Below are 26904 nucleotides of genomic sequence, written 5' to 3' on the forward strand. Positions count from 1 at the left end.
GCAGATTTTCAAGGTAAACAAACACCAATTGTACATAATTTGACAGTAAATATATGCATTTTATGGAATGCCAATACTGTAAAGCTCAACTTTGGTATGAAGAAAGAGCAGAAAAATGTAACACTTCAAAGGAAGTTCAATTCTCATTGTGTTGCCAAAAGGGAAAAGTGAAACTTCCACTATTAAAAAAACCACCTGATCTGCTTGAAGCTTTGTTAAATGGTGAAGATCATAGAAGCAAAATATTTTTACAAAATACAAGAATATACAATAGTATGTTCTCATTTACTTCTATTGGTGGAAAAATGCTATGACCATTTGTAAAAAAATTGGATATCTTGATTTGTTCATTACTATAATATGCAATGTGAATTGGAGTGAAATCAGAGAGTTTGTTTTGGCCAAAGGGTTATCTGCTTCAGACATACCTGATATTGTATGTAGAGTCTTCAAAATGAAGCTTGATTAAATGATGACAGATTTTAAGAAGAAGGATTTCTTTGGAAAAACCACTGCAGGTATGCTTTGTATCAAATAATATACATTATATACATATTGATTAAATGAAATTGTTACAACTAAATTCACTTTTTTATATATCTAGGGATGTACACAGTAGAATTCCAAAAAAGAGGATTACCTAATGCCCATATACTTTTGTGGTTGGATGGAGAATGCAAATTGAAAAATGTAGCTGATATTGATAAAGTAATATCAGCTGAATTGCCCAATGCGAATTTGTACTCCAAATTGGAAAAAGTTGTTTCAAGTTACATGATTCATGGGCCATGCGGACCTGCAAGATATAATTCTCCGTGCATGAAAGAAGGTAGATTTTTCTAAATTTTATCCAAAAAATTTCACATCTTCAACTTCAATTGATGAAGAAGGATATCCTTCCCACAAAAGACTTGATAATGGTAGATTTGTTGAGAAGAATGGAATTAAGCTTGACAATAGAAGTGTTGTTCCTTACAATCCACCTCTTCTAATGAGGTATCAAGCTCATGTAAATACAGAGTATTGCAACAAGACCAATTCAATCAAGTATTTCTTCAAATATGTCAGCAAAGGTCCTGACAAAGCTACCCTTAAAATAAACAACAACTCTGCAGAATCTGACAAATCAATCATTATTGATGAGATTAAGAGGTATTACGATTGTAGGTATTTATCACCATGTGAAGCAGCTTGGCGAATATTTGCTTTTGACATCCATCACAGATGGCCTCCTGTTCAAAGATTGACATTCCATCTTCCTGGCCAACAATCTGCTTTGTTTAAAGATGATGATGATATTAATGTGGTGTTCAACAGATACGAAAATGCTAACACAATGTTTCTAGCTTGGTTTGAGGCTAACAAAATTTATACAGAAGGAAAAGAATTGACTTATTCTAAATTTCCAAGCAAATTTGTGTGGTTTGCTAAAGAAAAAAAATGGAAACCAAGGAAGAAAGGCTACAACATTGGTAGACTTACTAATATTCCTCCTGGGTCTGGAGACCTTTATTATTTGAGGATCGTATTGACCATTCAAAAGGTTGTATTGATTATGACAGCATAAAGACCATTGATGGTAAATTTTATGAAACCTACCAAGAAGCTTGCTATGCGTTGGGATTGTTGGCTGACGACAAAGAATATATTGATGCAATCAAAGAAGCGAGCGAATTTGCTTCTGCCTATCAACTTAGAAGATTATTTGTCACTTTGTTGTCCATGAATACAATTTCTAAACCTGATGTAGTTTGGAATTCTACTTGGAGACTCTTATGTAATGGAATTTTGTACCAAAAAAGAAAGGAAATGAACTTATCAGCTATTGTATATTGTAATTTCTTAAAATGAATAGAAATATAATTTCTGATTCCATAAACTTTTTCATGCAGGTCTTCAAATTGCAGATGCTGAATTACAGAAAATTTGTCTGCTTGAAATAAAAGAAATGCTAATGTCAAATGGTAGATATTTGAAAGATTATCCTTCATTACTGCAACTTGATATTTCAGATCTAAATACATTTCAGAATAGATTTATTGTTGATGAGCTGCAATATAATAAAGAAGACATGGCCAAAGAACATGACATTTTCTTTAAAGAACTCAATGATGAACAAGTATAGGTGTATAAGGATATCATGACAACAATTCTTTTGAAAAAGGGAGGATTCTTCTTTTTATATGGCTATGGTGGTACAGGGAAAACATTTATATGGAAGACATTGTCAGCTACTCTAAGAAGCAAGAGCATGATTGTTTTGAACGTAGCATCAAGTGGAATTGCTTCTTGACAACTTCCTGGTGGAGAAACAACACACTCAACCTTCTGCATCCCACTGTTAATTAATGATGATTCAACTTGCAACATACCTCAAGGTAGTCTACATGCTAAACTTTTGATGGCAACCAATCTTATTATCTGGGATGAAGCACCAATGATGAATAAAATGTGCTTTGAGGCATTTGATAGAACACTAAGAGATATTATGAAAAATGTTGATGATGCCAATAATACAAAACCCTTTGGTGGTAAAGCCGTGGTGTTGGGAGGTGACTTCAGGCAAATTTTACCTGTTATCAATAAAGGATCTAGGTTTGATATCATCAAAGCAGCAATCAATTATTCTGAGTTACCTTTAATGTCATTGGCTGAATTTGTCTATCCTAAATTTGTGGTTAACATGATGAAGCTTGGTTATTTTGATGATGGAGCAATCTTATGTCCAACAAATGATTCTGTAGAGGAAGTCAATGAATTCATGTTGCCTTTATTAGGTGGTGAAGATGTCACTTATTTAAGTTCTGATAAACCTTGCCAATCTGATGTACAAGATGAAGTTCAATCTGAATGGTTTACATCTGAATTCTTAAATGATATCAAATGTTCAAGGATACCAAATCATGAACTGAAGTTGAAAACAGGTGTCCCAATCATGCTCTTGAGAAATATTGATCAAGCGAAAGGTCTTTGCAATGGCACAAGATTGCAAGTTAACCATTTAGGAAAAAAAGTAATCTCTGCAACTGTAATTATTGGACAAAATATTGGTGACAAAGATTTTATACCAAGAGTGGATTTAGTTCCATCTGATTCAAGATTGCCTTTCAAATTTTAAAGAAGACAATTTCCGAAATCCTTATGCTTTGCCATGACGATTAACAAAAGTCAAGGACAAACGCTTTCTAGAGTCGGAGTTTATCTTCCACGTCTTGTATTCACACATGGCTAGCTATATGTTGCTATTTCTAGAGTAAAAACCAAAAGAGGATTGAAAATACTTATACTGGATGAAGATGGAAATGTCACGAACACAACAAAAAACATTGTGTACAAAATGTTTTTTGAAACTCTTTGACAAATAAGAGATTAAGGTATGTAATTTAGTATTTTTCATTTCGAATTTAACTTATTAGTTTGTAAAAACATATATGAACTTATTTATGTTTTTGCTTCTTCTTCAATTGTTATCTTTCAAAGTATTGCATGTTCTGTTGTCTATTGGAGGAAAATCATTATCTTTTAAAGAAATCATATTTTCAGCATAACTTAACATTTTTATCTTTTTTGTGTTTGTTGTTGCAGATAAAAAAATAGGCAACCAAAGACAAAATAAAATACAACAACAATGTTTCTCAAAGCAACAACAATATGTTTTTTATTATGTGTTTAATTCATTTCTACACTTCACAATTTTTTTAAGATATCATATTTTCATATAGATTATTGCATAGCACTCATTGTTCATTGCCATTTAAAAAAAAAAATCTAAAAAACTCCAAAAACTAGTAAGAAACTCATTTGTCCTTCGAGGTGCCACCCACGTCTTACTCTTCTTTTTAACATAATTTCAATTAATTGCATGATGGCGCGAAAACGTGAATGGTGAGTATTAGATTTTGTTGGATGGATATGGAAAATGTGTATGCCACATCAAAAAAGGGATTGGAGAGGATTTTGGAAGGTAATTAAGATATGCAAAGAGCTAAAAACATCCTGATCAATATGTTTCAAAAGTAAAAATGAAAATAAGATAAAATTGAAATTTTAAAATATCTGAAATTATTCCGGATTTAAACATCTGAAACAAATTCTACGATTCGAAATACAAAATGAAAGATATATTTTAAATTATATAATCATGAATACATTTTTTATTTTTATATTTCATATTATATAATTTAGAACCCAAAATTTTATATTTTAAATTATACCATCTTAATTTAAAAAAGCACATTCTTACCGTATAATTCAGATTATATATATAAAATTTATATTTCGAATTTTAGATTTCATTTCTTATTTTACATTCTGGAGTGTGAAATTTAGAATATAAATTTTTATTCCAAATTTTATATTCCAAAATATCTAAATTATGTGTTCCAGAATTTAAAATGAAAAGAAGGTTAAATTGAAGTTTTAAAATATATGAAGTAAAGGGGCAAGAAGAAATTATGTAAATGTAGGAAGCAATGGCCATATGTATAGGGTGCATAAAAAATGCCTTGGGCTGACACAAAAAAATTAAAATGGGCCAAACTCGATAAAAAGCGTTTTATATTCTTTTTCCAATTTGTTCTCTTTCTTTATTTTTAAATTCTTATATTTTTACTTTTTTTAATTAATTTTTTTATTTTTACTTTTTTTATCCTTTTAATATTTTTTATTTTTTATATTATATTTTTAATTATTATTATTTAAAAACTATTTAATAGATATTATTAAATAAGTTAAGATATCAAAATTAAAATTTAAAAGTATTTAAGAGTCAACATAATAGAAGATACAAATTAGAAATAAATATTTTCTTTAGAATCTTAAATCGAAATTTTATAATTTATTGGGAACTTAATTGAAATAAGATATTGATGTAATGTCCCATTTAAATATTAAGCGAAATTAAAAGAAACGTCACATAAAATAGCAATGTAGAGTAGTCCTGGGGTCCTAACACAACCCCTACAAACTGGGCACACCACGATGCCAACGGAAACCAGATAAAGGTCTAACAAAAAGAGAGTGGAATCGTAAGGCATAGAGCAATACATGGGCCGTAGCCCTAAAGAAGACCCATGAAGAAAAGAAAACATAAAGTCTCGCCCCGATAGCTAAGCAGCGAAATCGCCATTTCCTTGCTGACCGCGGAAACCTCGCCCATCTGCTCCCATCAATTAAATTCGTGATCATCGCAAGAAAGAATAGCCACATACAAGACAATCATACAACAAACAGGGTAAGCTAGAGCCAACAACATTCTCATCATACAGTCAAATATATTTTCACCATTCAATGTCCATACAACAACCAAGCATGTTATGACTTTCAATCGATACACTACGACTCGACTCGACTCATCCAGATACGTATAACTTGGTCGAATTTAGCGGATGCCCGCATTTGTGGTGGATACCTCTGCTCACCCCCGAGCTATGTGTTACAAGTGTTACGATGAATCCATTTCCCTCACCACAAGGTTAGCCCTTAATGAATTTCAGGCCTCCTGCTACTCTCACCACAGGAGTCAGTCCGCTCTAGGAGAGACTAACTAACTCCTTAGAGCGTCAGGATGCAACCTTACCTTGAATCCTTACCTAGTTATACAAATGGGGCACCACCATGGACACCCACTAACAGGGGCCATGAAATTACGTCCCGACCACTGAAGCGCGACCCTGAAAGTCTCACCTAGAGACTCCAAGGAATTATGCACTGACACAGATCAACCATATTCACACAGCCAAAGAATATTCACCATGCATAGATATACATTAATCGTACCAACCTTTAAAGCCAATGCCCTTTTCATGTTTCAGGCCCAACCCATTTCAACTTATCATAAACCATCCATGCATAAAGGATTTCCGTCTCATCTCATTATCATGCCTCTTTGATACCAACCATGTCATTAGAATCACATGCTAAACTCATAACAACCCAATATTCACAATTTATGACTTGCACCACTCATTCATACTCATTCATCTCAAACTTTCAGCATAATACTTAAAATCAAGCAAGCATTATCCATACAAAGCCAAGAAAACAATCACACCTCGCACTGCCTCGCCCAGCACCTTGCTCAGGCGAGACGTTCTCGCCCAGGCTAGCCCCCTTCGCCTAGGCGAGGGCTCGAAAAAGGAAGCAAGAGCACACGCGGGATCTCGCTTAGGCGAGACCCCTCTCGCCTGGGCGAGATGCTCGCTCGCTCAAAAAGTCGAGCTGGTCAACTGGGCGACCTTTTGCGCAGACTGGTTTGGGCGAATCTCTGTTTGTCTCGCCTAGGCGAGACTGGCTCGCTTGGGCGAGATTAACAGGTCTCGCCACCGTTTCACTTGCAGCATTCACCTGTTCGCACCCAAAAGACAGTACATGGCAGTTCACGCATTCAACACAATCATATAGTGCATGCAACGTCTAACAAACTATAACTTAGCCATAAAATAATCAGGACTCAGACTTTAACTTCCCCTTACCTGGAAAAAGCTTAGCGAAGACCCTGACTACACGACCACGAGCACGACAACTCTAAGGATGAACTACAGGGCTGAGATGAGAGTGGAACATAACTAGAAAAACGGGGTTAACCAAGGCTCTTACGACAGATTACGAAAAGGTCATAAAAAGGGAACTAGCATGAACTCGAAGGTCACTTACATGGAGTAACGGAACTTCCTAGCTCAATGTAACAGCGGAGGCAGAAACCCTAGCAGAGGGGTTGACGACTGCAATCTTAGGTTTTCTAAAAAAGAGTGAAAAGTGAGACTTAGGGCAACCAAGGGTAGTTTTATCTACTGGGCCAACTCTTAGGCCCATTCGCAAGGGCAGCCCCTTACATTTTTGGGCCAGAAGAAATGGAACATTTTTAATGGGCCTTACAATTGAGGTCTTCAAAAAATAAATCATGAATTAAGAATTTGCAATTTATTTAAACTAAATATTACATTAGTTTCACCAGAAATTGAAATTAGCTTATAAATAAGCTAATACGTAACATTCTCCCATAATTTTTAATTTATGCTTAAAAGATCATCATTAATTTATGAAAATATTTATTTCATTTTCTTTTTAATTTTCTTTTGTTGTACGCATATGTTTCTCCAATCATGAATGTCTAAGTAATTCACTGCTCCGTATATAGTATTAGTAAGGAAAAAGATTTTTTCAGCAAACTTTGACAAAATTTTAACAATCCACATGTCACCACTCACTTAAATCAATATTTTCTTTTAAAATAATTTATAATGATTTAGAAAGAGAAGAGAAAGATTTTGTGAACACTTTTTCAAAGTTTGTTAAGAAAAACTTTGACAACATATCAAAATCCTATTAGTAATTACGTAAGAGGTGACCATTTCTGAGGAGTGTGCCACGTACGTGGCAATGTATGATAAAGATAAGATTCAAGTCAACCATCACAAGTATTTCATTCATACCACAGATCATAGGTTCCAACTCAAGAGAGAAAGAAGAGAAAGAACTGATGGCTTTGGTTGGAGAAGCATTGATTTCTGCTTCAGTGCATATTCTGGTCGAGAAGATTATGTCCCCAGAATTTAGACATTTGTTCTGCAGCAAGGAACTCGATCCTTTAATTATGAATAAGCTAAAAACAACACTGTTGACCCTCCAAGCTGTGTTAAATGATGCTGAGGAGAAGCAAATCACGAATCCTGCAGTCCAAGACTGGCTTCATGAACTCAGAGATGTTGTTTATGATGCGGACAACTTGGTGGATGTAATCAACACAAGGGTCTTGCAACAAAAGGTAGAAGCTGACTCACAAACTTTTAGTTACCACATGATGAACTTCCTTTCTTCCTCTTTCATACCATTCAGTGGGGGTATAAATTCTGAAGTACAAAACTTGCTTCAAAGACTAGAACAATTTGTTAAGGAAAAGGATATTCTTGGTCTGAAAGAAGGTGTTTCTGGGGCTTTATGGATTGGAAAAACTACAACATCAGTAGTTGATCAATCTACAATATATGGTAGAGATGGTGACGTTGAAAAACTTAAGAAGTATTTGCTGTCGGATGATGTTTGTAACGATCATGTGGAAGTGATTACTATTGTGGGCATGGGAGGGCTAGGGAAAACGACACTTGCTCAACTCCTTTACAATGACATAGAAGTGAAGGAGCACTTTAATTTGAATGCTTGGAGCTGTGTAACGAAGGATTTTGATGTGATCAAGACGACTAAAACGCTACTTGAATCTGTTAATTCAAAAGCAGTTACCACTAATAATCTTGATGCTCTACAAGTTGAACTGCAACAAAGTTTACATGGAAGGAAGTTCTTGTTTGTATTAGATGATTTGTGGGAAACCTATAATGATTGGAATAGACTAAAAGCCATTCTTAAGTGTGGGGATGTGGGAAGTAAGGTAATCATCACTACTCGTCAGGAAAATGTTGCCTTGGCCATGCATACCTTTCCCATTCACAATATGATGCCACTTTCAAACCAAGATTGTTGGGATATAGCTGCTAAACATGCTTTTGGATCCAACCAATCCAACAAAGATCCAAAACTTGAAAAGATTGGCAGGGAAATCGCAGCCAAATGTAATGGATTATCCCTAGCTGCTGAGGCTCTTGGAGGTCTTCTTCGAATCAAATTATCCCACAAAGATTGGAATAAAATTTTAAAAAGCAACATCTGGGATTTGCCTGGCAATAAGGTACTTCCACCCTTACTATTGAGCTATCACTATTTGCCTGTTCCGTTGAAAGGATGCTTTGCCTTTTGTTCAATTTTTCCTAAGAATTATGAATTACATAAGGAGACGGTAGTTAGACTGTGGATGGCAGAAGGATTAATTCAGTTCAACAGAAATAAAAGTTTGGAAGAGACAGGTGACGAATACTTTGATGAACTGGTATCAAGGTCATTGATTCAAAAAAGCACTACATATTACCAATACAAGTTCAAAATGCATGATCTCATCAATGATTTGGCCACAGTTGTATCAGGCAAGTATTGTTATTTATTGGTATGAAGATCCAAAACCAAGTGAGTGTCTTGATAAAGTTCGCCATGTGTCTTACAGCAGGGGAGAGTATGATTTTGGTCATAAATTTGATGCGATTCCAAGAATGCAGGGTTTACGAACATTCATAGCATTACCATTCAGAAAGAGTCCATATCAAGCTAATATAGATTGCTACTTAGCTAAAGGTTTGCTCCATGATAATTTGCTGAAGCTAAGGTACTTACGAGTTCTATCTTTGTCACACTACGACAATATCAACCAGTTGCCTGATTCTCTTGAAAAGTTTATTCATTTGAGATATTTGGATGTCTCTCACACTAAAATCAATAGGTTACCAGATGGGACTTGCAAACTGTACAATTTGCAAACCTTGTTGCTGTCATGTTGTTCATATCTACTTGAATTGCCTCAAGACATAGACAAATTGATCAGTCTGCGCCATATGGATCTAAGTGGAACCAAGTTGAAGGAAATGCCCACAAATTTGAGTAAGCTAAAGTGTCTCCAAACTTTGACTTCCTTTGCTGTCAGCAAACAGGAGGATGGATTAAAGGTTGGAGCATTGAAAAATTTTCCACATCTACAAGGAAAACTTTCCATATTAAACCTACAACATGTTGTCAATGCCAATGATGCTTTTCAAGCTAATTTGAAAAAGAAGGAGCTAATTGAGGAGTTAGAATTGGAATGGGCCTGCAACACTGAAGATTCACGTATGGAGAGAGAGGTACTTGAGCAGTTGGAACCATCATCACACTTAAAACAACTAATCATCAAATTTTATGGTGGCACCACATTCCCAAATTGGTTGGGGAATTCTTCCTTTTGCAACATGGTATCCCTTAGAATAAGTGATTGTGATCATTGTTGGTCACTTCCACCACTTGGACAATTACCTTCTTTGAAGCTACTCTCGATTGCTAGGCTCAAATCATTAAAGCATGTTGGAGTTGATTTCTATGGCACAGGCTCTTCTTCTTTTCAACCATTTGCAAGTCTGAAGTATCTAAAATTTATGGAACTGTCATGCTGGGAGGAATGGTCTTCTGCAAGTGATAAAAATACCGAATTTCCTTCTCTTGAAGAGTTGCATATATTACACTGTCCCAAACTAGGAGGAAAATTACCTAGTAATCTTCCATCATTAAGAAGACTTTGGGTAGTTGAATGTGATGTGCTCGAGTTACAAAATTCAAATGTCGTGGATAACACCACTCCTCTGGAAGACACTAAGATTCCTCGGAAAAGTTCATCTGATATTAAGTGGCTCTCTTCTCTTCACTCCATACACATTTTTGGGTCGCCAGGTGTATTGTCATTGCTTAACTACTTTATTTTTGGGAATCAACATTCTCTTAAGCTATTTCCTAGGATTCGGACCAACAATAATTGTCTTCAATTTTTGGATATCAAAAGATTTTCAAATCTCATGTACTTTCAAAACGATGCTCTTCCGTTTTCATTGATGCACCTTCATCTCCAAAATTGTGAGAAGTTAGAATTTCTAAGTCCTGCATTGATACCTAATTTTTCATCACTTGTGTACCTAACTTTAAGTGACAGTTGTCATTCACTGGAATCCTTTCCCTTAGGCAGTTTCCCTGTCCTGGAGAGTCTCTTTATTGACAATTGTCCAAACCTTAAATTCTTCTCCATCTCAGATGACGATTCATCTCAGAACCTGTCACATCTCAAAATCTTTCATGTAACAAATTGTCCTAGGTTGGAATCTTTCCCTTTAGGTGGGTTGCCCACACCCAATCTTCAGAAATTTTATGTTCACAAATGTAAGAACCTCAAGTGTTTGCCAGAACAGATTAACACCCTCACTGGCCTTCAAGAATTGAGCGTTCAAGAGCTTCCAATGCTTCAGTCATTAGCAGAACAGGGTTTGCCTTTCAATTTACGAAAACTTGAGGTCTTTCATTGTTGGGCACTCACAGTAGCATCCATCACTCAGTGGGGTACTCAGTTTCTTAATTTTCTTTTAGAAGTAACAATTGGAGGAGATGATCTTGTAGATGCCTTGATGGAAAAGCAACTGCTTCCAACTTCTCTTGTGTCACTGTGCATCAGAGACATTTCTTTCTTGAATGGTGTGGGTCTTAAGCATCTCATCTCTCTTGAATATCTGCATATTGCAAACTGTATGAACCTTAAGTTGTTGCCCCAAAAGGAATTGCTCCCTCTTTCTCTTTCTGTACTTAGTATCAGTGAATGTCCTCTGTTACAAGACAGCTATCAAAGGAATGGAGGGACGAATTGGCCTAATGTTTCCCATCTTCCATGTGTAAAGATCAATCAAGAAGTAATAATTTGAACAAATGGAAGGATTTTATCAAAAATTTTAGCTTCTCTTACTCGTGCTAATATGTGTTGTATTATGCTGCTTACATTTTACATTTATTGTTTATCATTAGATTTCTCTATCTTTAACTATTCATTATTTGTAATCATGCTTAAAGATGCAGAACTGGTGGATTTTGGTGTACCATAATTTCATCTAAAAGATGTAGTTCTTCACGTAATTGAAGAAATGATAAACTCCTTGTCATTGCGTTACAAGAAACATAATTAAAAAATATACGAAAAAGGACCTAACTGAGATGGACCTTGCAATAAAAACCTGATGTCTTATGGAAATATATTTTTCTTTAGCTAAGCACTTTAATTATTAATAAACCAAAGGAATAAGCCAAAGGAATAGAAAAACTATGAATTCTGCATAATATCTACTGTTTTCCTTTAAAATCTCCATCAAATACCCATTACGTTTGTTGTTTTCTAAAATGATTTTTATGACAGAATCTGAATCGAATATCATCAATTTTTTTATTAAAAAAAGTTATTTAAGAGACTTAGTGTTGGAGCGAGGCATCTTCAGGATTTTATTTCTACATTTATTTTTATTATGTTGTAATCTAGATTTGAAATTGGATTTGAATTTGGATATGTAAGGTTGAATTAAATTTTATGTTTTGAACATTTTTATGTAAGGTTGAATTAAATTTTATGTAAGGTTGAATTAAATTTGGTTTTATTTCCTGTGTTTTTAGAAATGTGTTGTATAAATGTTATCTTTTCAATTATTTATTAATAAATTTATTTAAATTAGTAATATCCGGCCAGGATGTTACAGAAATCCTTGCAATTCACAAATTATGCAAAGTTTTACCACTTTAAATTAGAACTGTCAAAACGGGTCACCCGACCCAACCCGGCTCGGCCCGCGATGGGTTGGCCACTTAGTGGGTTAACTCAACCTGGCTCACTTATTAGCGAGCCAACAAAATTAGAACTTGACCTGACCCACCACGGGTTGGCGGGTTAAACGGGTTGGCTTACTGGCTCACTTAATTAAAAAAAACACAATTTTTTTTCTTCAATCTCAAGAAAACTAAATTCTAATTCTGATTAAAATCTAAATAAACTTCAATACAATCCAAATAAAATCTCAAATTATGTTAAACTCCAAATACAAATCAACATCACAAAAATATAAATTACTATCTAACATCAAATCATTCTTGTCACTTATTTTTTTAATATTATATAAATCATGCTTGCTTTTTGCTATTCCATGAGATTAGGCTTGATCCAAGTAGATGGCATGTACCACTTGTGCTTTTCCTATCTAATTTGCACTCTGCAAAGTCCGAATCTGAAAAACCACTAAGAACAATGTTAGGCTCATTAAGATACCATAATCTAACATTAGTTGTCCCTTTCAGATACTTGAGAATTCTTTTTGCAGCTTTGAAGTGTGATTCCTTTGGATTGGATTGAAACCTTGCACACAATAAAACACCAAATTGGATATCCAGCCTACTAGTGATTAGATATAGCAAAGAACCAATTAACCCTCTATATTTCGTTGAATCAACTTGTTGTCCAGCTTCCTCTACATCCATAAGGCAGTTTGTAGCAATTGGAGTGGCAGCTTCTTTGCAATCCTCCATTTTGAACTTTTTCAATAGGTCAAAATAGTATTTTGATTGGCTTAAATATGTCCCATGCTTGAGTTGCTTCACTTGCAGCCCTAGGAAGTAGGTTAGCTCACCCATGATAGATATCTCAAATTCTCCCTGCATAGTTGTGTAAAACCCGAGAAATTTAAATAATTAAATAAATAATTATTTAATAAATGCAAGTAGTAAGATCTTTTATGACATTTAATGTGGATTATTATATGTGGAAAAGTATTAGCTCAAGAGGTTGAGAGTACTTGGTTATGTGAGAGGACTTGGGTTTGAATCTTATGTATGCCAATTGTGTATTATTTTAATATGTGTATTATTTTAATATTATATTTGAATGTGATTAGTGATAATGTAATCCTAAAATTTTAGGAATTATCACGACACATGAATTGGTTGAATTCGTTGTGCACTTGATTTGTGATTAAATGGTTGTGGGTTCAAACCTTGCTAAGAACGAATTAAACTTTTTTTTTTGTCAAATTTTCTTTTTGGCATGAATGAGAAGAGTTAGAAAACCCTAGCCATTAGTGGGAGAAATCAGAAGGGTTGAGAAACCACCATGTTAATGAGAATTGATGCTCATTAACTCCCATTCTTAATAATTTCGTTTTTGTATTTATCCCACGAATTTAAGCTGGAAAAAGTTTGGTTAGGAGGGTTCTAGAATAGTCATTGAGCAGAGAAAATTGAGAGTGAGTGAGGAAGTGGTTTTTGCACGTGACAAGGAAGAGTGAGAGCTGAAATTTGTGGAGCAAGAAAGGTAGGCTCTTGGGCATCATAAAGAAAGGGTTAGAAGACCATTTGGAGCAAGGATTTCCAGGTAAGGGGAGTTGTTCCTTGTGTTTTTATTCGTGTATGAATGATTAGGCTTTATTATGTACCATTGCATGAAATCCCCATCCCTTTTACGTTGATTTTTGTAGTTTCTAAGTTTTTGCCCAGAAACCGCCTGATGGTAAGGACCAAGCCGCCAGGTGACGCATCAGACTTTGCCTATTTTTTCTGGATTCTGGCATGAACCCCTTGGTGACGATGAATATCTACCAAGCGGGGCGACACTGTCTGTGTTTATTTTGGCATGTTGTTTGGTGCAGGAGTCATTGCGACTTCTCAGTGTGACTTTGTGAATAATACGGTGTGATAAATATTATAATACATATAGAATTAGGGTATGATGGTGCTTGGAGGAAGTCATGTAAGATTAATCATGAGTAGAGTTTGGATTCTTGGAAGGGAAAAAGTGATGAATTGATTTTCCATGGATCAATGATCATATGACGCGTAAGGAATAATATTGAGGTGTGTTGTTTTGACAAATTTTATGAGAATTGGTGTGGTTTGGTGTAATCGGACCGTGTCAAATTATGGGGAATTTGGATTCCTCGTAGGTGCAGAAACCTAGGTTTGTGGCGAGGTACTGATGTACCGCCTGGCAGTACCTTGCTTGCCGCCAGGCAATGACTGGTACAGAGGCAGTTTATGTGCCTTGAATTAGATGGTTGCGAGAGATGTTATTGGAGCGAATTGAATAGAAAAATTGGTCAATAAAATTGGAAGAATTGGTGCACAAGAATTTATTGTGATTAATGCAAGAGGAGAAGTTGGATGATATGTTATGTTATAAGTGGTTTGGTGATGAGTGTGGAAATTTGTCTTGGTGGTTTAATTAGTTGGGAGATAAGAAGAAAAGATATAGAGTACATACTAAGAGGGGTTGAGAACTTAGATACCTTAATGTGGAAATTGGTGACTTTTGGCCTATAAGTAGAAGGATGGATAAAAAGGTTAGATAGAGAGGATAGATATATATTGCTTAAATGCGCTGAATTGTCATTAGGAATTGTGAACAAAACTGGTGTTGTTGAGTGTTGTGTGTGGAGAGGACTTGGTGAGGTTACTTTGGCATTTTGGAAGTAATTGGATGAAAGTGAGGTGTAGGTGAGTAAGATTGAAGGACAATAGAGGTGTTTATGTGTCAGGAGTTAGGCAATCCTTTGAGGATATGTGACAAGATATTGGGATGAATTGTATCAATTATGGTTTGTTATAGGTGCTAAAAATTAGCTGGTGCGCTACTGATATAGCACCTGGCGGCACGTGAACGGTCGCTAGGCGATAGGCTATCAAGGATGTTCCCTGCAACGAGTTGCGCCTGGCGGCTAGGTGTGCTCCGCCAGGCGATAGACCCTAAGTAGTGGGTTTGGGAGAGGGTTGGCACCTAGCGGCAATGGTGTCCCGCTAGGCGGTTTGCATAGTAATTTTGCCAGGCGGTGCTTAGGCTACGCCAGGCAATAACGCTACAAGTAATGGGTTGCGTGTGTTGCTTGTACGCAATGATGCGAGACTTGGATCAGGAGATGTTGTGCCATAAGTGGGTAGGTTCATGGATGGTGGTGAACACATGATGATCTGAGCGAGGAGGTTCATATCCTGTTACTCTCGTGTGGAGATACGAGCGGGTAGGTTCGTATGTTCCATGCTCACTGTAAGACCCACTAAATTTAAATAATTAAATAAATAATTATTTAATAAATGCGGGTAGGAGAAGCCTTTATAGTATTAAATGTTAACCCTCATGACGTGAAAAAGTACTAGCTCATGTGGTTGAGAGTACTTTCATTGGGTGAGAGGACTTGGGTTTGATTCCTATGTATGCCAATTATGTGTTATTTTTGTGATTTAATATATATATATATATATATATATATATATAATCATGTTGGGGAATGATATAGTAATTAAATTATATTAGTTAGCATGAAGAAGAGCAAGTTAGGGGAGTTCCTATTCCATGTTTTAATTTTTGCTATCTTATAATGATGTGTCCTGGACCATGTTTGAATTGTGAAAGCTTTGAATCCTGGTTCTCTTTGCGTTTTTCTGGAATTTTCCAGAAACCGCCTAGCGGCACATGAACTGTCAGGCGGCACATGTGGTTGCACCCAGTTTCTGGGTTTTCGTATGATCCACCTGGCGGCCGGGAGTGACCCGCCAGACGCTGCTGTCGTTGTTGTTATTTCTCTCTCGTTTTGATGTGTTGTCAGTGATGTTGTGGTAGTAAGTGGTATTCTTATTACACATATATGAATTGTATGACGAATTGTGGTCTACAGTTCCTAAATTGATGGAAGTTGCATAAACTCGCGAAGGAAATTGGGGGTTAGGGTTTATGCTGGGATTGGGGACAATGAACATAAACTATCTCAATAATTAGTACACAGATTTTACAGATTTGAGAATAATATGGATGATGTCTGATCTGGTATGATGTGTGCACTAGAATTTATGTCAATATGATGGTGTGCTGTAAGTGGGATGTTTGAGTCATGGTTGGGCAAGAGCAATCTGGGCAAGATCCAGAATTTTTATACACCGCCTGGCGGCATCTGGGTTAACGCCAGGCAACAACGCAGTGATGTGTTCGGGAGTGGAAGGGAATGAAACCTTGGCATGTATAATTTATGTAAGGGACCGAAGTGTGAGAATAAAACCTTACATGTGAGATGATGAAATTTGGGTGCTAGAAGTTGTGAAGTGAATTGTGTACAAGAATGTGCGTTATAGTTAATTAAAATATATGCTAATAACTGAGTAAGATGGTAGGTACAGGGTGAGTAGGAGTGCTTACTGTAATTATATTCATAAATGAATAAAGGTGTGTAATGCCAAGAATGATTGAGTTTGTACACCACCATGTATGTGTAGTTCAAAATTAAATGTATATTATTGAAAATCTTGATAGCATGATGTGTATGAATATTGATTAGTATGAGTATAAGATTTGGACCATATTGAGTGGGAAGAGATAGGTTTCAATTCAGTACCTGAAAAACAACATGGTGCGTATAAATGAAAAGAATTGTCTTGTTGATGTGACTTAAATGTGTGTATTGTAATTGAGCTGCGTAGTATAAATGAATAACTGTGAATGTGATTGGAATTTGGTTAATGTGTGATTTGAGGTCCAATAGGATTTGTTTGAGTGCCAAAAACCAGTAGCATTGCGCTGTTGGTATGACGCCTGGCGGTGCGAGCGAGCCGCCAGGCGCATAGGACACAAATCTGTGATAGGGGTCATAGTGCGAGCAGGGCGCCTAGCAATAGGGAGGGTTTCGCCAAGCGGAATGGTACAGCAGAGACCCTGAAAGGCAGTGGCGCCTGGTGGCGCCAGGCGGATAAGCCAGGCGGTGGTGGCGAGTGGCGCCTGATGGCATGGTGGAGTCCGCCCAGCGGTGACGGTGCAGTGATGATGCTGCAAGCGTGTGGCGCTTGGCGGTGTGTGATGCCCGCCAGGCGGTTTGGACCCAGTGTCCACCTAGCGATGTGGGATGCATGCTAGGCGGTTTTGGTTCAGTGATGGTGCGCGAGGAAACGTTTCTACACAGCTTTAGGTGATGTTTATGATGCGAGGCTTTGGCTGGGGGTCCAGTTACGAGTGTAACCCATATTGGAATAACGCGTGACCACTTTAGGTTGTAGCCTGGTGGTTTAGGAAGTCCAGTGGAGTGTGCGAGTTGTGGCTCGTACGGCGAGGTTCGGGTGATTGCGCTCTTCAGAGTATGCTGATAGAGTATTGGTAGTTTGGAACAACTACAAACTTTATGTTTGTTTTAGGGAGCTCCACTTGGTGTCACGGTGAGATGCTGTGGCAAGGTTATTCCCACGTGTGGACTATCAGGTGGTGGCCTTTAGTCGGAGGGGCGAGTAGACACTCGTGCAGCGAAGATCGATCAATGTTCTCACCTAAAGGGTATAGAAATGTTAGACATCTAATGAAAGTATTGGAAGTAGAGAAGTAAGGAAAAAGGGAGAAGAATACTAACCCGGGTTTAATTGTTTTGTTGTTGCATTTAATATTTTATTGGTTGGTTTATTTAAATGAGTTCACCCTATCTGTGTGTGTGTGGCGATGATCATGTAACTTGTTAAATGGGAGCAGATGTTGATGCAGGTGAGCGGACGGATGCATAGAGACGGAGTGGGGAACTCTTGGGGATTTTCTCACTAGTTTATTTTATTGGACTATGGTGTTATTGTAATAATTTTATAGACCATTTTAATTGTATTACAGTATTAACGCGAATTATTTTATCTATTTTGGCGCGTTGAGCTTAAGGTTTTAAATATTTCCCGCGTTTTGGGAAATTGTTGAATAATAAATGAGGTTGTTTTATTAAATTTTATTTTTGTTTTATTTTATTAAGTAATTTCCGGCTAGGACGTTACATTTGGTATCAGAGCCGTGATTTCAATGATTTCATGGGGTCTTTGGGGAGTGAGCCTATCCTGATTAACGTGTGTATGTGTTGTTTTGCCTTGTTATGAAATTGAAATATGAATTGTTTGATTTATCAGTAATATGTGGCACATTCAGGCTATGGCAAATAGGAGAAGAAGAAACAATGCAAGTGCCGATGAGATTGCACAAGCGATCCATAGGATGGTTGATGCCATGCAGCCTGTTGCGGCACAGCCTAGAGCCATAGTACCACCCACTAGAGCGGTGACTACGGAGGATGTTCTGAAACACAAGCCCTCCAAGTTCAACGGCAAAGCTACCCCTGATGAGGCCGATGCTTGGCTTAGGGAGTGTGAGAAGATATTCCGAGTATTGCAGTGCACAGAGGCACAACGGTTGAATTTTGCCACTTTCTTGCTTGTTGGCGATGCTGAGTATTGGTGGACAGGAATGCAGCAACAAATGCAGACCCGTCAAGAAGAGGTGAACTGGGTAAACTTCAGGAAGAGGTTCCTGGAGAAGTATTTTCCAGACTCGGCGAAACATGCACTAGAGGCGGAGTTTCTGACACTACAACAAGGTAGTAAACCAGTGCATACTTACATCGACCGGTTCGAGTACTTAGCGAGATTCTACTCGTAGGAGATCACAAAGGAATGGCGCTGTCGCAACTTTGAGGGAGGCTTAAGGCACGAGCTGGGCAGATTCCTAGTGCCACTACGGATCAGAGAGTTTCCAATTCGGGTGGAGCAGGCCAGGACCGTGGAGGAGTTAGAGTTTGGATCCAGTCGGGTCGCGAGGACACAGAAGAATACCTCTAAGACTAGACATCAGAAGGCGCCATACAAAAGGTCTTCATCGCCATCTTCAGGCCTGAGATGCTATAATTGCAGTGGGCCGCACCTTCGCAGGAACTGTACTAAAGCTGCGGGCAGTTCAGGTGCTAGTACTGAACATGTGAAGTGCTATAAGTGCGAGAAGATGGGACATTATGCAAGTCAATGTCCAGACAAGAAGGTGACCAGAGAAACACCATCACCGCAGAAGCAGTAGAGGGTGATAGTTGATCGACCTCGAGCAACGGGGAAAGTGTTTGGATTAACCAGTACTGAGGCCACTCAGGCAGGTAATCTCATACTTGACCGATGTTTATTGTTTGATAACAATGTTTTGGTGTTGTTTGACTCTAGAGCTACTCACTCATTCATCTCACAAGAATGTGTGAGTAGACTGGGACTAGTAGTCCGGGATTTGGGGTACGAACTGGCAGTCTCGACACCTGCCTCGGGACAAGTCTTGATCAACTTAGTCTGTGCTGGATGTTCTATTGAAGTGGCAGGACACAGGTTCAAACTGAATCTCATTTGTTTTGCCGTTGAAGGGCCTGGACGTAATACTTGGTATGGACTGGATGTCGGACAATCACGTCATTATTGATTGTAAACGACGTAGTGTAGTATTTCATGAAGCAGATGGGTGAAGACGACATTCTGTAATTTAGAGGAAGGACATGTGTTCCCAGGGGTCAAGTATTACGAAAATACATTGCAGATCCTTCGCATGTGTTGGAAGTTGACGAGATCTAGGTTCAGGAGGATCTGGCCATGGAGATGGAGGACTTAATGAGATAGTCTTACCCGCAATTAATTCCGGTAAGCACAAATTTTCGAGGACGAAAATTTTATAAGGTGGGGGGAATGTAAGACCCACTAAATTTAAATAATTAAATAAATAATTATTTAATAAATGCGGGTAGGAGAAGCCTTTATGGTATTAAATGTTAACCCTCATGACGTGAAAAAGTACTAGCTCATGTGGATGAGAGTACTTTGATTGGGTGAGAGGACTTGGGTTCGAGTCCTATGTATGCCAATTATGTATTATTTTTGTGATTTAATATTTATATATATATATATATATATATATATATATATATATATATATATATATATATATAATCATGTTGGGGAATGATATAGTAATTAAATTATATTAGTTAGCATGAAACATGATTTGACATGATGGTTTGGTATTGACTTGGCATTTCAGGGTTGTGGGTTCAAGAAGCCTTGGGGAACCCAAATTGAACTTCATTTTTGGCTATTTTGGCTTTGGATTGGAATTTGAAGGGTTAAAGGAAAACTCTAATGGACATGGCAGCCAAGAGTGGCTGAAAAACAGAAGTTAATTAGGATACTGAATAGTAATTAACTTAGGATTAATGCCATTTTCGTTTTCTCAGATTAAACCCACTTTAAGACCATTTTAAAAGGGTATTTTGAGGTAGGAGAGAAGGTTTTGGTTGGGCTGTAATTCTGGTTGCAGAAGAGAGCACGAAATTGTGAGTTTTGGTGAGTGTTGAGTGAGGTTGGGGGGTGAGTTGGAAGAATGGCAAGAAGGCTATTGGCGATCAAGGAGGAAATAGAGAATTTATCAAATTAAGCAAGGAATACAAGTTAGGGGAGTTCTTATTCCGTGTTTTAATTTTTGCTATCTTATAATGATGTGTCCTGGATCATGTTTGAATTGTGAAAGCTTTGAATCTTGGTTATGTTTGCATTTTTCTGGAATTTTCCAGAAACCGCCTGGCGGCGCATGAACTGTCAGGCGGCACATGTGGTTGCACCCAGTTTCTGGGTTTTCGTATGATCCGCCTGGCGGCCGGGAGTGACCCGCCAGACGCTGCTGTCGTTGTTGTTATTTCTCTCTCATTTTGATGTATTGTCAGTGATGTTGTGGTAGTAGGTGGTATTCTTATTGCACATATATGAATTGTATGATGAATTGTGGTCTACAGTTCCTAAATTGATGGAAGTTGCATGAACTCGCGAAGGGAATTGGGGGTTAAGGTTTATGCTGGGATTGGGGACAATGAACATAAACTATCTCAATAATTAGTACACAGATTTTACAGATTTGAGAATAATATGGATGATGTCTAATCTGGTATGATGTGTGCACTAGAATTTATGTCAATATGATGGTGTGCTGTAAGTGGGATGTTTGAGTCATGGCTGGGCGAGAGCAATCTGGGCAAGATCTCGAATTTTTATACACTGCCTGGCGGCACCTGATTTGTCTCATGTTGGGTTCGAGAGTGGAAGGGAATGAAACCTTGGCATGTAAAATTTATGTAAGGGACCGAATTGTGAGAATAAAACCTTACATGTGAGATGATGAACTTTGGGTGCTAGAAGTTGTGAAGTAACTTGTGTACAAGAATGTGCATTATAGTTAATAAAAATATATGCTAATAACTGAGTAAGATGGTAGGTACAGGGTGAGTAGGAGTGCTTACTGTAATTATATTCATAAATGAATAAAGGTGTGTAATGCCAAGAATGATTGAGTTTGTACGCATCCATGTATGTGTAGTTCAAAATTAAATGTATATTATTGAAAATCTTGATAGCATGATGTGTATGAATATTGATTAGTATGAGTATAAGATTTGGACCATATTGAGTGGGATGAGATAGGTTTCAATTCAGTACCTGAAAAACAACATGGTGCGTATAAATGAAAAGAATTGTCTTGTTGATGTGACTTAAATGTGTGTATTGTAATTGAGCTACGTAGTATAAATGAATAATTGTGAATGTGATTGGAGTTTGGTTAATGTGTGATTTGAGGTCCAATAGGATCTGTTTGAGTGCCAAAAACCAGTAGGATTGCGCTACTGGTATGGTGCTTGGCGGTGCGAGCGAGCCGCTAGGCGCACAGGACACAAATCTGTGATAGGGGTCACAGTGCGAGCAGGGCGCCTGGCAGTAGGGAGGGTTTCGCCAGGCGGAATGGTACAACAGAGACTCTGAAGGGCAGTGGCGCCTGGCGACGCCAGGCGGATGCGCCAGGCGGTGGCGGCGAGTGGCTCCCGACGACATGGTGGAGTCTGCCCAGCGGTGACGGTGTAGTGATGATGCTGCAGGCGCGTAGAGCTTGGCGATGTGTGATGCCCGCCAGGCAGTTTAGACCCAGTGTCCACCTAGCGATGTGGGATGCGCGCTAGGCGGTTTTGGTTCAGTGATGGTGCGCGAGGAAACGTTTCTGCACAGCTTTAGGTGATGTTTATGATGCAAGGCTTTGGCTGGGGGGTCCAGTTACGAGTGTAACCCGTATTGGAATAATGCGTGACCACTTTAGGTTGTAGCCTGGTGGTTTAGGAAGTCCAGTGGAGTGTGCGAGTTGTGGCTCGTACGGCGAGGTTTAGGTGATTGCCCTCTTCAAAGTATTTTGATAGAGTTTTGGTAGTCTGGAACAACTCCAAACTTTATGTATGTTTCGGGGAGCTCCACTTGGTGTCACGGTGAGATGCTGTGGCAAGGTTATTCCCACGTGTGGACTATCAGGTGGTGGCCTTTAGTCGAAGGGGTGAAGATCGATCATTGTTCTCACCTAAAGGGTATAGAAATGTTAGACGTCTAATGAAAGTATTGGAAGTAGAGAAGTAAGGAAAAAGGGAGAAGAATACTAAGCCGGGTTTAATTGTTTTGTTGTTGCATTTAATATTTTATTGGTTGGTTTATTTAAATGAGCTCACCCTATCTGTGTGTGTGTGGCGATGATCATGTAACTTGTTACATGGGAGCAAATGTTGATGCAGGTGAGCGGACGGATGCATAGAGACGGAGTGGGGAACTCTTGGGGATTTTCTCACTAGTTTATTTTATTGGACTATGGTGTTATTGTAATAATTTTATAGACCAATTTAGTTGTATTACAATATTAACGCGAATTATTTTATCTGTTTTGGCGCGTTGAGCTTAAGGTTTTAAATATTTCCCGCGTTTTGGGAAATTGTTGAATAATAAATGAGGTTGTTTTATTATATTTTATTTTTGTTTTATTTTATTAAGAAATTTCCAGCTAGGACGTTACACTCAGACTAGAGTTGCTGCGAGAGGGGAGGTTCGTAGCTGGTGGATCACGTGTGTTGGACTACGAGCGGGGAGGTTCGTAGAGCAGGACTACGAGCGGGGAGGTTCTAGAGGCAAGACCACGAGCGGTTAGGTTCGTGTGAGCATCATAAATCCTGAGTCCAAGACTAACTATTTGTGTGAAATGAAGGTTGAAAAGCCTTGGGGTATTAAGGTCTTGGCCAAGAACTAACTAGCATAGAGGTGATCTTCAAAGTCAGGGGGTTGTGATACATACACTTCTTCATTTAAGAAACCATTCACGAATGCACTTTTCAGATCCATTTGAGAAAGTTTGAAATTACACATGCAAGCATATGGTAACAATAACCTCACAGCTTCTAGCCTAGCTATAGGTGCATATGTTTCATCAAAATCAATGCCTTCTTCTTGATTATAACATTTAGCAACTAACCTAGCCTTATTCTTAAGAATGTTATTATTTTCATCAATTTTATTTCGAAACACCCATTTAGTACCAATCATATTCATTGCATCAGTTTCAGGAACAAGAGACCACACATAATTTCTATTGAATTGATTAAGCTCATCTTGCATAGCAATAACCCAATTATTATCACCTAATGCATCATTCACATTCTTAGGTTCAATTTGAGACACAAATGCAACATGTTCAAAGAATACAAGCTTGCGTCTAGTGGATACTCCCTATTTTATATCACCAATTATGTTGTCCTATGATAATCCCCTAGGTTCAATCCACTCCTTGGGTAAGTTGTTGTCTGCAGCTTGTTCAATCGACTAAATTTTCTTTTCAACTGGCTGATTTCCTGTAGCAGATTCCAATTCTACAATAGTTTGCTTTTCCTGCAATATGTCTTCTTCATCTGCAATCTTAGACCTTTGATCTCGTTGCACTGGTTAGTTTCATCAAATACAACATGTACATATTCTTCAACAATAATTAATCTTTTTTTGTAAACCCTATATGCATGGCTATTTATAGCATAGCCTAGAAACATACCTTCATCCGCTTTTGAGTCAACTTTGCCAAGTTGCTCTTTTCCATTATTTAAAACAAAACACTTGCAACCAAATACTTTTAGGTGATTTAGGGCAGGCCTTCTACCTTTGAATAGCTCATAAGGTATTTTCTTTAAAATTGGTCTTATCAACACAGTTTAAAATATATGAAGATATGTTGATTGCATCAACCCAAAAGTACTTAGGCAATCAGGTTTCATTAAGCATGGTTCTAGCTAGTTCTTCTAATGATCTGTTCTTTTTCTCAACCACTCCATTTTGTTGTGGAGTTCTAGGAGCTGAAACGTTATGCTTAATAGCATGTTTTTCACAAAAGTGCTCAAATTTTCATTTTGAAACTCTCCACCATGATCACTCCTTAGAGAGACTATTTTAGAATCCTTTTCATTTTCTAAAACATATGCAAGTTTCTTAAGAGCATAAAAGGTTTCATTCTTGGCAACTAGAAATAAAGTCCATGTAAATATAGAGAAATCATCAACAATAACCAATGCATAATAGTTTCCACCAATACTCAGTTCTAGAAGGACCAAATAGATCCATGTGAAGCAATTCTAAGGGTCTTTCAATTGAAATACAATTTTGGGTTTAAAGGAAATCTTGATTTGCTTTCCCTTTTGGCATGCTTCACATATCTTATCCTTCTCAAACTTAAGTTTTGGTAACCCTTCAACCAATTGTTTTCTATTTAGCCGATTTAAATGGTGCATATGTATGAGACAAAGCCCTCTATACCATAACCAAGTATCATCCTCTTTTGTAAGCAAACAATGAATGCTAAATGATGCATGATGCAGATTAAGCAAGTATATATTGTTAACTCTCTTTCCTACCAACACAATGCTACCATATACATCATATATAAGGCAATGGTTTGGTTCAAACACAACTTTAAAACCTTTGTCACACAATTGGCTTATACTTATCGAATTGTGCTTTAGCCCTTCAACTAGAATCACATTGTGGATGTTGAATGAGGCTTCATTGCTTATGACACCACTTCTAAGTATCCTTCCTTTGTTATTGTCACTATAAGTCACAAAGCCTTCTTCCTTTAGTTCCAACTTTGCAAACTTGGACTTATCACCAATCATGTACCTCGAGCAGCCACTACCAAGGTACCATAGGTGTTTCTTTTCCTGTTTTATGATCTGCAAAACAACATAGCATTAGATGGTACCCTTTGATAGTTTGGGTCCAACATGGTTATGCCTTTCTAGATTCTTTTGGGATCCATTTCATAAATCCTTTAGGTACATCATATTTTTTAGCATAGCAATTCTTAAGAACATGACCTTTCTTCATACAATAGTTGCAAGAAATGAATGGCATAATATTTGGCTCACTCTTGGAAAAGAAACTAGATAACTTCTTGGCTTTCTTTTCATGGATAGGTGTATAACCAAGTCCAGCCTTCCAAAAAACACAATTTGGAGAGCCAAGAGCAACTTCTAGGTTTGCTTTTCCTCTTGTGAACTTTGCATATGTTTTCAAAAGATATTTCACTTGATTTTTAAAAATAGTGCAGTTTTCACAAGGTTTTACAGCCAGTTGTTTTTCATAACAATCGACTGAATTACTGTAAATCATTTCTAAATGTTCAAAATCATTTTTTAAGTCGGTTGTTTCTGATTCTAGTTGGCTAATTCTATTTTCTAGCTAGCTATTTAATCTTTTTAGCCGATTGTTCATGACAACAATTTTGTTAGCCTCACTATGCAATTCTTCAAAGTCATGCAACAATTGGTAATAATCATTTTTATCTTTAGATGACAAGGAACTCACTTGGCTTGATGAGGATGATTTATATACGGCCTTGAGACATATATTTGCTTCCTCACTTCCTTCTTGAGATGAAGTACTTGTTAAATCATCATTGTCCTCCCAAGCTATGTAGGCACGTCTTTCCTTGGCCTTTTTCTCCTTTTTCTTGTCACCAAACTTCTCCTTCTCTTTGTTAAGATTAGGACATTCAATCTTGATATGTCCTTACTTTCCACAATTATAACATGAGAATTTAGAAGTACTACTTGAATCATTATGTTTAGAAATGTACCTCCTTTGATTACCTTTGTTGTCTTTCCTCTTGAGATACTTCCCAAACCTCTTGACTAGTAGATTCAAGTTCTCATTATCACTTGATTCAGCAGCCTCTTCTTTGGTTTCACCATTCTTCTTGGAGCTAGCCTTCAAGGCTATGGTTTTTACCTTTTTCTCACTTAACTCAAGCTCACTTAGCCTTTGCATTTCAATCTCATGCTCTCTTAGTTTGTCAAACAATGCAATTATAGTGATAATGCATAAATCCTTAGATTCAGATATGGCAGTTACCTTTGGTTTCCAATTTCTATCAAGACACTTTAGCACTTTGATTTTTAGCTCCTCTTTGTCAAATTATTTGCCTAGATCCATGAGATGGTTGACTATGTGAGTGAACCTCTTTTGAACTTCACCTATGAACTCTCCTTTTTGCATCTTGAAAAGCTCATACTTTTGAATCAAGGCATGCTTCCTTGCCATCTTCACTTCATTCGTCCCCTCATGTGTAACTTCTAGGACATCCCACATTTCCTTTGCACTCTTACATTAGGAGACACTAAAAAATTCATCAAAGATTAAGTGATGATATTCTTGGCATTGCAATCATATTGAGCTTTTCTCCTTTCTTCATTCGTCCATTCAGTCCAAGGCTTGTCCACCTGCTTATTTTCAACAAGACATTTAGGAGTATATGGTCCATTAACTATTGAATCCCAAATCCCTTTATCT

The 26904-nt window shown here is 37.4% G+C and overlaps 5 protein-coding genes across 5 annotated transcripts; all 5 read left to right on the top strand.

Moving 5' to 3' along the window:
- Window positions 1–472: 472 nt before the first annotated feature.
- On the top strand, window positions 473–2125 carry LOC114165304. Its single transcript, XM_028049955.1, has 5 exons — window positions 473–518; window positions 605–829; window positions 891–1422; window positions 1563–1777; window positions 1893–2125. The coding sequence occupies exons 1-5, from the start codon at window positions 473–475 to the stop codon at window positions 2123–2125; spliced, it is 1251 nt and encodes a 416-aa protein (XP_027905756.1).
- A 276-nt stretch (window positions 2126–2401) lies between these two features.
- On the top strand, window positions 2402–3118 carry LOC114165305 (ATP-dependent DNA helicase PIF1-like). The gene has a single exon (XM_028049956.1). The coding sequence runs from the start codon at window positions 2402–2404 to the stop codon at window positions 3116–3118; it is 717 nt and encodes a 238-aa protein (XP_027905757.1).
- A 4323-nt stretch (window positions 3119–7441) lies between these two features.
- On the top strand, window positions 7442–9051 carry LOC114166579 (putative disease resistance RPP13-like protein 1). Its single transcript, XM_028051326.1, has one exon. The coding sequence runs from the start codon at window positions 7481–7483 to the stop codon at window positions 8999–9001; it is 1521 nt and encodes a 506-aa protein (XP_027907127.1). The 5' UTR covers window positions 7442–7480; the 3' UTR covers window positions 9002–9051.
- Window positions 9052–9098: 47 nt separating this feature from the next.
- LOC114165306 (putative disease resistance protein At3g14460) lies at window positions 9099–11315 on the top strand. Its single transcript, XM_028049957.1, has one exon. The coding sequence runs from the start codon at window positions 9099–9101 to the stop codon at window positions 11313–11315; it is 2217 nt and encodes a 738-aa protein (XP_027905758.1).
- A 7037-nt stretch (window positions 11316–18352) lies between these two features.
- LOC114165307 lies at window positions 18353–20402 on the top strand. Its single transcript, XM_028049958.1, has 4 exons — window positions 18353–18831; window positions 18943–19263; window positions 19405–19614; window positions 20264–20402. The coding sequence occupies exons 1-4, from the start codon at window positions 18353–18355 to the stop codon at window positions 20400–20402; spliced, it is 1149 nt and encodes a 382-aa protein (XP_027905759.1).
- The last annotated feature ends 6502 nt before the right edge of the window (window positions 20403–26904 follow it).

This window comes from Vigna unguiculata, chromosome 10, assembly GCF_004118075.2.
Source record: "Vigna unguiculata cultivar IT97K-499-35 chromosome 10, ASM411807v1, whole genome shotgun sequence".
In the NCBI taxonomy this organism is placed as follows: Eukaryota; Viridiplantae; Streptophyta; class Magnoliopsida; order Fabales; family Fabaceae; genus Vigna; species Vigna unguiculata.

What these genes read in the sequence shown, in the direction of transcription:
- LOC114165306 (XM_028049957.1), top strand. Translation starts at nt 9,099, where the DNA reads ATGCAGGGTTTACGAACATTCATAGCATTACCATTCAGAAAGAGTCCA.
- LOC114165307 (XM_028049958.1), top strand. Translation starts at nt 18,353, where the DNA reads ATGGCAAATAGGAGAAGAAGAAACAATGCAAGTGCCGATGAGATTGCA. An exon ending in ACTTACATCGACCGGTTCGA is followed by an intron (nt 18,832 to 18,942) that starts GTACTTAGCGAG and finishes ACTACGGATCAG; the next exon opens with AGAGTTTCCAATTCGGGTGG. An exon ending in GGGCCTGGACGTAATACTTG is followed by an intron (nt 19,615 to 20,263) that starts GTATGGACTGGA and finishes TTGGCATTTCAG; the next exon opens with GGTTGTGGGTTCAAGAAGCC.
- LOC114165305 (XM_028049956.1), top strand. Translation starts at nt 2,402, where the DNA reads ATGGCAACCAATCTTATTATCTGGGATGAAGCACCAATGATGAATAAA.
- LOC114166579 (XM_028051326.1), top strand. Translation starts at nt 7,481, where the DNA reads ATGGCTTTGGTTGGAGAAGCATTGATTTCTGCTTCAGTGCATATTCTG.
- LOC114165304 (XM_028049955.1), top strand. Translation starts at nt 473, where the DNA reads ATGACAGATTTTAAGAAGAAGGATTTCTTTGGAAAAACCACTGCAG. An exon ending in CTTTGGAAAAACCACTGCAG is followed by an intron (nt 519 to 604) that starts GTATGCTTTGTA and finishes TTATATATCTAG; the next exon opens with GGATGTACACAGTAGAATTC. An exon ending in TTTCCAAGCAAATTTGTGTG is followed by an intron (nt 1,423 to 1,562) that starts GTTTGCTAAAGA and finishes TGATTATGACAG; the next exon opens with CATAAAGACCATTGATGGTA.